This window comes from Vipera berus (assembly GCF_964194415.1).
Source record: "Vipera berus genome assembly, chromosome: 1".
Classification (NCBI taxonomy): Eukaryota; Metazoa; Chordata; class Lepidosauria; order Squamata; family Viperidae; genus Vipera; species Vipera berus.
In genome coordinates, this window is record NC_138202.1 from 340,549,735 (window position 1) to 340,561,198 (window position 11,464).

The 11,464-nt window shown below is 40.4% G+C and overlaps 1 protein-coding gene across 1 annotated transcript in view; it reads right to left on the reverse strand.

Moving 5' to 3' along the window:
- The window catches only part of PHKG1 (phosphorylase kinase catalytic subunit gamma 1), a 31,371-nt gene extending 24,036 nt beyond the window's left edge, over positions 1-7,335 (reverse strand). The window contains exons 1-3 of the mRNA XM_081337136.1: positions 7,202-7,335; positions 3,177-3,312; positions 1,102-1,277 (exon numbers count right to left, since the gene is read on the reverse strand). Of these exons, the coding sequence (XP_081193262.1) occupies positions 1,102-1,277; positions 3,177-3,259 (259 nt within the window). The 5' untranslated portion in view covers positions 3,260-3,312; positions 7,202-7,335. The remainder of the gene's footprint in view (positions 1-1,101; positions 1,278-3,176; positions 3,313-7,201) is intronic.
- Positions 7,336-11,464: the final 4,129 nt, after the last annotated feature.

An 11,464-nucleotide genomic window follows, 5' to 3' on the forward strand; every position in this document is an offset into this window, starting at 1 on the left:
TCAATTTTAAAAGAGGTGTTTTGGAAACAGTCACTCTACATGTTGGCATTCTGCTCCCCGGAAAATGACCTTGGAAACTTGATTGGTTCTCACAGAGAGCTGTTCTTCAACAGTTCAGTTTCACTCCCCCCCCATGCCTTCGCTCTCCCTTCCAGCTTCTTCCCAGGGTTCATAGCAGACTGGTAGAGAAGTGGCAGTTCTGACAGTCTCCTGCTTGGGCAGGGGTTGGACTAGAAGACCTCAAAGGTTCCTTCCAGCCAATGGAACATATGTTCTATATTCTACATAGCACATAATCAAGATCACGTGAAGTATTAATACCACTTTACAATGCCTTGGTAAGACCACACTTGGAATACTGCATCCAGTTTTGGTCACCACGATATAAAAAAGATGTTGAGACTCTAGAAAGAGTACAGAAAAGAGCAACAAAGATAATTAGGGGACTGGAGGCTAAAATATATAACAAACGGCTGCTGGAAATGGGTATGTCTAGTTTAATGAAGAGAAGGACGAGAGGGGACATGATAGCAGTGTTCCAATATCTCAGGGGCTGCCACAAAGAAGAGGGAGTCAAGCTATTCTCCAAAGCGCCTGAAGGCAGGAGAAGCAACGGATGGAAACTAATCAAGGAGAGAAGCAACCTGGAACTAAGGAGAAACTTCCTGACTGTTAGAACAATTAACCAGTGGAACAACCTGCCTCCAGTAGCGGCAAATGTTCCAACATTGGAAGTTTTTAAGAAGAGACTGGACAGCCATTTGTCTGAAATGGTATAGGGTTTCCTGCCTAAGCAGGGGGTTGGACTAGATGACCTCCAAGGTACCTTCCAACATCATCATCATCATCATCATCATCATCATCATCATCATCATCATCATTATTATTATTTTTATTATTATTATTATTATTATTATTATTATTATTATTATTATTATTATTATTATTATTATTATTATTATTATTATTATCACTGTTTGCAAGAAGGAGGTGGTTATGCATGTCATGCAAACCCAGCCAATAGTAATTTCATTGTCTTTGAGTTCACTGGTTTATTGATATGGTATAATTAGGATGATCTGGAAGCAAAATCTAACTTACTAATGTTAGGATGTCCACACACTTTCTGGAGGATATTGATTTCTTTCAGAGTGGCTTCTCTCAGCTCCTGAACTTCTTGTGGAGAGAGATTTCCAGCTGTGATGTCTATAATTTTAACAGCGTATTCTTGTCGAGTGACTTTATGAATGCATCTGCGGACAACACTGCTGACTCCTCTGAAAAGACAGTACACATAAAAGAAATCTTAGGAAGAAAGAGGGAGAAATAGAGAGAGGGAAAGAATCAAACCCACACACAAACACAGATCTCTAAAAGGCTGTGTTACTCCTTTGTTATTCCCTCATGTTCAAAGTGAGAAGAGGAATAGCAAAGCTAAATAGATTTATTAAAAATTGGCAGTTATTGGAAATGCTGCCAAATAACAAATGCTTGTAGGAAATTTCTTCATAGAATAGCAAAAGATCTTAACAGAAATGTGAAAGCTATAGGGTGAAATTAAGTTATTCCACTCCATGCCACCATTTTTTATGGTATGGTATTACTGTGCGCCATTTTTATGTCCACACAGTTGGAGTCTAGTCAGAGTCTAGATTAATAGCACATTTAGAGATAATAATTGAAGATATGGACATTGTTGAGAGTTGAAGCCAATCATTTTGTTGAAGTCAAAAATGTTCAAAATAGTGTGATCTTCAACTGTATTCTATTGATGAAAGGAATATTTTATACTAGAAAAGAATTCTTATGTAAAGGGATGTAATCATGGCACATTCGTGATATGAATCACTTAAATTTATTTACATCAATTTAAATACAATCTGTTAGCCTGAAAAGAGGCCACCAGACTTCTGATTTATTTTTTCTGAATAGGCAATATTCAGGCTATGAAATGCTTCTAAACAGAGGCAGGACTGCAGAATAAAAGAGGATAAAAATTAAATTATTGCACTGAGCCCATGAAATGGAAAACAAATCATCCCTTGCTGATTGTGTGGCTGTATTGTAGCTCATATTGTGTATATTAAAGATAAAAGTAGCTTTTATTCTCCGTCTCTGTCTCTCTGTCTCTCTGTCTCTGTCTCTGTCTCTGTCTCTGTCTCTGTCTCTGTCTCTGTCTCTCTCTCTCTCTCTCTCTCTCTCTCTCTCTGTGTGTGTGTGTGTGTGTGTGTGTGTGTGTGTCTCTGTGTGTGTAAAATTATAAATGAGGAGTCTACACGGAAGAACTGTCCATTTCCTATTCTTTAAGAAATCCTCTCAGCCCAAAAAATTTTCTCAGGAAATTTAGTAAAAGAGTTTGTTAAACAGATATTGAAATCTGCAGCTGAGATGAAATCAAATAAATGTATTTTATCTTATTTATACATCATCTGAGTGGCAGAAGGGAAGAAAAATGGATCTTCTTTTCTCAGAAATACAAAATGTGGGTGCATAGGTTGGCAGAAGATTTGCAACAGAACAAAAAAACTTTAATGAAATTTATAGGCACAAAATGCAATGGTCATTATATTAGATGGATTTAAAAGTGGAGCAAAGGATGAAAAAATACCAACAGCATTAGGCCTTGAGCAATGGGTAGAACCTCCTTGTTCAGTGGCAGTTTACCTTTGAGTCCAGTATCAGGGAACAGTCAGGGAGACCGCCAACTTCATGTGTAAGGCTGCTCAAAAGCAAATAGCATCTAGATTATAGGAATTGTTATCTACCACATCTGGAAGGTATCAAACTGTTGTAGGCAAACCATTTTCAGATTTTCTGTTCAATGGTAGCCGAGATACTCTAGAAATCTCTGAGGAAAAACTATATCCAACTACATCCGCTGCCATGTTTATGAAAAGTTTAAAATACAGCAATTTTCTCCAATATTCACAAATACTTTGACTATACTTACCATCCATTTTCAGGGAACTGAAGTTTCAAATTTAATTATTTTCAGTTATCTATTCTTGTAACTAAATTATTTGAAATAATTAGATTAATTTGCTATGTTCTGAATTGATTATATTGAAACTGACTTTGCTTCCTAAAACGTTGGTTAAAGGAATAAATGTATTTTTTGTTTTGAAGGTCACATAGCAAATTACTTATTATGATAGCACCAACTTTCAAATATTTACCTTCCTAAAATTTCCTTAGGTTCATATTTTTCATAAAACTCTTCAGAAGTTTGGCTATCTGGCAGTTCTTCAGTTTTGGTCATTTTGCTCTTCTTTTTAGGAGCCTTCCAAAAGATTATTCTAAGATGACAAAATGCTGCAACAACAGAAACAGAAAAAAAACCCCAGATAATCTTTCTCCTATTTATAATTACAGCAAGGAAGGGAGAGAGGAATTTCCTATTATGTTGCTCATGATAAATATTCTGTAAGGGTTAGCCCCTTTGTGCAATTCTAGAACAGTGTTTCTCAACCTCAGCAGCTTTAAAATATATGGACTTCAACTCCCATATTTCTCCAGCCAGCATTTAGTTCTGGGAACTGAAGTCCACATGTCTTCAAGTTGCTGAGGTTGAGAAATACTGTTCTATGGTGATACGCAAAGTTATAGAAATGACTGTCAGAATATTTTTAGACCAAAAACCTATTTAGAATATATGTCAGACATTGTTCTGTACCAGCCTGCTACCGGCCTTGCAGAAAAGGCAACCCCTTTACAGACGGCAAGAGGCTGGAATACGTCTGCCAAATTTATTACAAAAACAAACAAGACACGAACCAAGATACCGGAGCTTTGAAACACTATCTGAGCGGTTGCTTTCAGCAAACCAGCCCTCCCCACACAAGTCCTTTATAAAGAGTTCAGGGCGTGGCTTCTCTCTCCCTCCTTCCGAGAAGCCCCATTGCCTTCCTCTGTTTACTCCTACTTGACTGCGTCCTGCGTCGGGCGTCCTTGAACGGGGCCAGCTGTGGGTCATCTTCATCCACGCTGTCAGGCTCACACAGCTGGGTCTCCACCAGGTGGGAGGGGCCTGGCTGGGGGCTCTGCGGAGCCTCAAAGCCATCATCAGCAAGTTCTTCAACACCCCCCTCCTCCCCCTCATCTGAGTCATCCGACCCAACTGCCGAACCCACAGGCTGACCCTGAATCACAACAGACATGTCAAACACAAGGCCCGGGGGCCGGATCCGGCCCGCGAAGTGGTTTCATGTGCCCCCCCGAAGCCATCCTGGAAACAGTGAGGGAACGGCCCCGCTGCCTTGGCCCTGGCCCAGAGACCCTCCTCCTGCCAGAGACCCTCAGATCTGTCCCACTCCTTCCCAGGCCCCCATAGGCACCCTTGATGTGAACGATGTAGAGCTGGTCACGCCCACCCAGTAGGCCATACACACTCTAGCCACGCCCACCCAGTAGGCCACGCCCACCCTGGCCATACCCACCCGGCCTCCTTGAGGGCAACCGCAATGCTGATGCGCCCTCAATGAAATTGAGTTTGACACCCCAGATATATGTTAACTAAACCCATTTGTCAGACTTCAGAAGCATGAAAGTAACCCTTTCACTCCACAAATTCAGTCTCACATGAACTAGTTAAGGGAAGAGTACGAGTAGATAAATTGATTTTTTTGCAGGCCAAAAAGAACACTATTTATGCAGAAGGTTTGCTTATTACAGAACACGGAAATCAAGTTAGCTTCCTTTCTCTTCCTTGGTTCTAAAAATTAAGTGGTTTTCTTTCTCCTTTTCAAATTCTGGACTCTTTGTTCTAATTCCTGCTTTACCAGCTTCTTTATGACATGTAAATCCATATATGGGGTTAATTGAATAAATCATGATTCACTCAATCTTGGTCAAAATAATTACAGTCAAAAATACTTGAAGAAAACGTAGCAACTGATGGATTCATACATTTCACTTAACTAAAATGTAGTTCGGTATTTATTTTTTTAGTAAATGTGATGGCAGAACCTAGGCATTGTGGCTTAGCAGGATTTATGTACTGTACTAGGCTGCTGTGATTTGATCAATAAATCCTGACTCATAAACTTCAGGCTTAGGCATCTGTATGAAGACTGGCACTGAAATGGCTAATTCAGCCTTGAGAAAATTGGTTCATTTTCAGTTGTTCTGACCTATTTGAGCCTTCCCTCTCTTGCATCTTGCCAAGGTACCAACTTATCTTTATTTTCTACTTCATCTTCATAGTATTGTTTTCACCTCTTCCCCAGCAAATACCTCTATGCCTGTCAACCATTGTTAGTGTTGCTTTTAAAAGCACCAAAACACTTTTACAAAATTAAAATGCATATTTAACTTAGACATAAAGATGAACTCTTCCTATTTTCCTGACTGGCTTCTGTCATTGTCTCAAATAATAATGATAACAACAACAACAAGAACAATAATAAAGTTGGAAGGGACCTTGGAGGTCATCTAGTCCAACCCCCTGCTCAGGCAGGAAACCCTACCATTTCATACAAATGGCTGTCCAGTCTCTTAAAAACTTCCAGTGTTGGAGCATTCACAGCTTCTGGAGGCAGGTTGTTCCACTGATTAATTGTTCTAACTATCAGGAAATTTCTCCTTACTTCTAGGTTGCTTCTCTCTTTGGTTAGTTTCCATCCATTGCTTCTTGTCCTGCCTTCAGGCACTTTGGAGAATAGCTTGACTCCCTCTTCTTTGTGGCAGCCCCTGAGATATTGGAACACTGCTATCATGTCCCCTCTCGTCCTTCTCTTCATTAAACTAGACATACCCAATTCCAGCAATCGTTCCTTATATGTTTTAGTCTCCAGTCCTGTAATCATCTTTGTTGCTCTTCTCTGTGCTCTTTCTAGAGTCTCAACATCTTTTTTACATCGTGGTGACCAAAACTGGATGCAGTATTCCAAGTGTGACTTTACCAAGGCATTGTAAAGTGGTATTAACACTTCATGTGATCTTGATTCTATCCCTCTGTTAATGCAGCCTAGCACTGTGTTGGCTTTTTTGGCAGCTGCAGCATATTGCTGGCTCATATTTAAGTGATTGTCCATTAGGACTCCAAGATCCCTCTCACAGTTGCTACTATTGAGCAAGGTACCACCTATACTATACTTGTGTATTTAGTTTTTCTTGCATACAAAACTATCCAAGATATTAATCTTTCTTCTGTCATTAAAATATGTCAGTTGGTGTTGTGTTTGCTCTTCAGATTTAACTTCCCCCTCTCAAGATTTGATGGTCCCGACCCCATTAGTCTTTTGTATAACTGAAACACCAGGCATTTTTCTCCTGAAGTGATGGCAATTAAACCCATTCTACTTATCATGAATACCGATATGACTGTAGTTATTTTTTTCTTGTTATTTTGTTATTTTTGTTCAATTGTGTTTCATACATGCACATAGTTATAAATTTACAATTTCCTTAGATAAATAAAAAATTACTTACACTGCTTTATAAGAGTTTTAAAAAACTGGAACAAGTGTCTAAATCGGAAACACACTACAAATAATGAAGATTCAGTGTGGGAAATGTTGACCTGCCATAAACTAATTTCTCCACGCTCATAGAAGGAGAGCCAAGATAGATAGGTTAAGAATAAGGCTAAATTTGGATGTTCTCTTGTACTAAAAGCAATTTCCTTATATATTGTATACTGTATATATAACCGGAAGCTGGTTTTACACATGGATCCCCTTGGAATCATGACATACTTTAATTATTATTTAAGATATTTCAAATAAAGGACAAATGTAGTCTGGATCTGAACAATGATTCAGTTCAGCTGTAGCATAGTGTGTATAAATTAGTATGAAGCATACCCCAAGTATTTTCTTCTTTCTGATTGATAACTGTGCAGTTTCAAAGAAAAGCTTTCCTGGAAAGCAAATAATAAGATCAAAATTATTGTCTTCCATTCTAAAAGCCTTGAAGACACATTCTGATAGCCGGGAATAGAAAATGCTACCTTTTTCTACGAGTTCTACCCTTATATTTAATATAGTGCTAAACCCAAACTGAAACTCAGCCTTATTGCCCTGCACATATCTCCAAATCAGCTAATACACTTACAGAGTTGCATAATTTCACTAGTTAAGAAGACCAATTGGTTTGTGCTTAAATTGTAAGCCGCCCTGAGTCTTCGGAGAAGGGCGGGATATAAATGGGATTAAAATAAATAAAATAAATAAATTTCTTGATAAAAGACATGATTACTTACCCTAACCGTCATTTGCACAGTCGCCGTTTTCTAACCAAGAATAACCCAGCAGATCAAATCCCAAAGCCCACCTTGAGAAAGAATTCCCAGTGTTGTTTGACGGCCAGCAATTAAACCACATAGCAGAACCTCGCGTTCTCTTTTAATTTGTTGTGGATCACTCACACTGTGGCAACTGCACTGCCAAAAATAAAAATCGCAGTGCAACTCGAGAATTGTTCCAAGTCCTCCACTTTGCACGCTCAGCTCCCTCGCTGCTTAGATTGGAGTGACCCTCTTTGAGGTGAAGGAATTTTTCAACAACCAACAGCTCCCATGAATGAAAGGAGAAACGGGGATTCCTTCTCCAGGGTAACAAGAACCAGGAACAAAATTTGGAGTGCATGCATAATGTGATTCCACGGGGCAGGACACGTGACGCACAATGGGACTGATTTTTGTTTTTTAGCAGCTCTGTATCTTAAGAGGGCACATTTGGGGACGGCGGAGAATGCAGTTGGCCCTACTGGCATATTTAAATTCTTGATAAAAAAAGCAAAGACTATCACAGATATTATAAATTACAGAGAGTCCTTGACTTAAAGGTAAAAAGGTAAAGGTTCCCCCGCACATGCGTGCTAGTTGTTTCCGACTCTAGGGGCCGGTGCTCATCTCCGTTTCAAAGCCGAAGAGCCAGCGCTTGTCCGAGGACGTCTCCGTGGTCATGTGGCTGGCATGACTAGACGCCAAAGGCGCACGGAACTTACAACAGTTCATTTAGTGACCGTGCAAAGTTACAATGGGACTGAAAAATGCAACTTATGACCACTTTTCAAAGTTGCAATCTTTGCAGCATCCCTATGATCATGTGATCAAAATTCAGATGCTTGGCAACTGTTTCATATTTATGACCGTTGCTGTGTCCCGAGGTCCTGTGATCATCTTTTGCGACCTTCTGACAAGCAGTCAATGGGGAAGCCAGATACACTTAACAACCAAGTTACCAACTTATCAACAGCAGTGATTCACTTAACAATTGTGGCAAAAAAGATCGTAAAATGGGGCAAAGCTCACTTTACAAATGTCTCAACAGAATTTTGGGGTTCAGTTGTGGTCGTAAGTCAAGGACTACCTGTATATCCAATGGGGGGCGTTCAAGACACAAAAAAGCCAACTTCCCAGATCCCTAAACAACACACCTAAGCACTCACATAGGTAAAGGTAAAGGTTCCCCCGAACATGCGTGCTAGTCGTTTCCAACTCTAGGGGCCGGTGCTCATCTCCGTTTCAAAGCCGAAGAGCCAGCGCTTGTCTGAGGACATCTCCGTGGTCATGTGGCCGGCATGACTAGACGCCAAAAGCGCATGGAACGCTGTTACCTTCCCACCTTAGTGGTCCCCATTTTTCTACTTGCATTTTTACGTGCTTTCAAACTGCTAGGTTGGCAGAAGCTGGGACGAGTAACAGGCGCTCACTCTGTTATGCGGCACTCGGGATTCGACCCGCCAAATTGCCGACCTTCTGATCGACAAGCTCAGCATCCTAACCCACTGAGCCACCGCGTCCCTTAAGCACTCACATATTTTGGTACTATTACCCACTGCTCACTCTTCCCCACTGCTACTCCTACTATCCTACTCCCTGTGAGTACTGTTAAGAGAAAAGCATCTCTTTCTGACAGCTTTCCTGCCACGCACATAAACACCTCCTGCCCTCCCCTACACCCTCAGCTGTTTCACAGCAGAGTTTTATAGGCAACTTTGCCTTGATGATTTTTTTTTTGTCTTGCTGATGCAGGGGAGAGGGCACAAACACCCTCCAAAAAATTTTCATTTAAATTTGGATTGGTTCAGTATTTTTTTCAAACTTGGCAGCTTCTTCATTCTGAGAGTTGAAGACCATACATCTTAAAGGCAAAATTCACTTAATAAATGTCTCACTTAACAACAGAAATTTTGGGCTCCATTGTGGTCGTAGGTCAAGGACTACCTGTATACATAATTCATAAAATTTAATTTGTTCTTCACATCATTCAGTAAAATTTATATTGGCAAACAGGGATATTATTGACATTTCCAAGGAAATTGGAATAATTCTATCTCCCCCATATTTTGTGTTAGATCACTGCTTCATAAAAGTATTGTAATGCAATAATTATGATTTGATATACCGGTATGTACAAAAATTTAAATTTTTGACCACTGCAAGGTTTATTGAGGGTCCAAGGATGAAATGAGTATTTTGACCAAATAGATGTAGCTGACTCTAGTTTATGAATCATAGGTCTCTTAACAGATATTATTTCTATATGTTCTGGCTTACAAATTAGATCTATGCATTTACATAGTAAATTATCTAATATTTGGGGGAAAAAGTGTTTCTCATTTTTCAAACTTGGCAACTTTAAAATGTGTGGACTTCACCTCTCAGAATTCCCCCAGCAAGATGGGACACATCTTAAAATTGCCAAGTTTGAAAAATACTGATTTACCCATTTCTAAAATTAAAACATGAACTACAGTATACTTTAGCATACACCCGACGCCAATGTTTTCTCAGGGAATTATATTTAGATGAGAAGGCATTATAGAAATGAATTAATGAAGAGGTGGTTGCTTCATTACATAAAAATAGGTGGAACATGTGGTCTCATGTCAAAGGTATTGTTTTGAATCACTGGTACTTAATGACATACTGAAAGACAACAGAATTTATCCATGGTAGGTTATCACTGTTCACACTTTAACAAACTGTTCACACTTTAACAAAAGGAAAACTAATGAGGACTCTTCTGGTCATTGTTTTAGTCCCCAGAATGCTTCTTATTTCCAATTTACCTTTTTTCCCCTGGATTAACAGGCAGTTTCAATAAAGTATTAAGCTGCAGCTACCCAGTTTTGTCCCCTAGGCCTATCACTGGGATTTATATGCAACCCAAAATTATGGACAGAATTACTGTAGATGTGTTTGTGATTTAATGCTTTCGAGGGGGCCATCATAACTATTCATTTTGGAATATAATATTAGGATTGTGAATACGGTTAACCTTTTTTTGACAAGCAAGCAAATTTAGTTAAAAAAAACACATTTCTAATTCATCCTGATGCTGTTGCCTATTATTTTACATAAAGCCAATTTTTATATTAGTATCCCAAAGTCAAATATTTATTGCCATTTTCCTTACTGCACTTTTCAGATATAGCCTTCAGTTCCCAGAACTTCCCAGCAGTCAGTTTGGGAGGTTGAAAGGAAGAATGTGTCCTGTGCAGGTGTAACCTTTATACAAATTCAGGTACTGTATTAATTGCTATGACTGGGTCTCGGTGTACTGAATTCATGGAGTGAGACTTGAGAAGTCACTTGAAATGCCCTTGTTGCTTTTTCAGAATTGCAACTGAATGTATGTATTGCTTCCACCATGAAAGTTCCTGAGAATTTTTGTTTGCTCAAGGTAAGAATCTTGGAGATCAGTGCTGAGTGTCATGATACCGTGGTGATATCTGTGGAAATATTATAGAAATATTAATATTTTGCAGTCTGTTTAGCAGATGGGGAGGGGGAAGAACATCTCTTCTTGACACTTGACGTTAAAGTTGTTATGGTGCCTGGGTTGACCCTCTCCCCCATGATTTAGTTTTTCTATTTTGGATCTGGATAGTAGCACTTTCTCAAGACAGACCTGTTTTTCTTTTCTTAAACCAGGGGTGTCAAACTCAATTTCATTGAGGACCACATCAGCATTGCGGTTACCCTTGAGGGGCTGGGTGGGTGGAGCCAGGGTGGGCGTGGCCTACTGGGTGGGCGTGGCTGGAGTGTGTGTGACCTACTGGGTGGGCATGGCCAGCTTTACATTGTTCGCGTCAATGGTGCCTATGGTGGCCTGGGCAGGAGTGGGACAAATCTGAGGGTCTCTGGCAGAAGGAGATGGGACTGGGGCAAGTGCCAAGGTATGGTCCACTGGAGGAGCCTCACTGTTCCTCTCAGGCCATGCGGGGGGGGGGAAGGCTGGACGGTGGTGCGGAGGTCAAATGCCCAGCCTAGCCCTCAAGCACCTGTAGCACTAAGCCCACCCCCACTTCCCCAACGGGGTGCCCAGCTGCTGTGCTTGCTCTCCTTAGCCAGGTTGCTCATGATGGGTATGAGGGCAACGTCAAGAGGGAGGCCCACTTCCTCTACATGTGAGGAGACCTGGCTTTGTTTCCAAAGCTTCCTTAGCAATAGGATGGGAGACCACCCAGGTTAGGCCAGGAGGAGGGGGCAAGGGGATGGTGAAAGGGCAGCAGG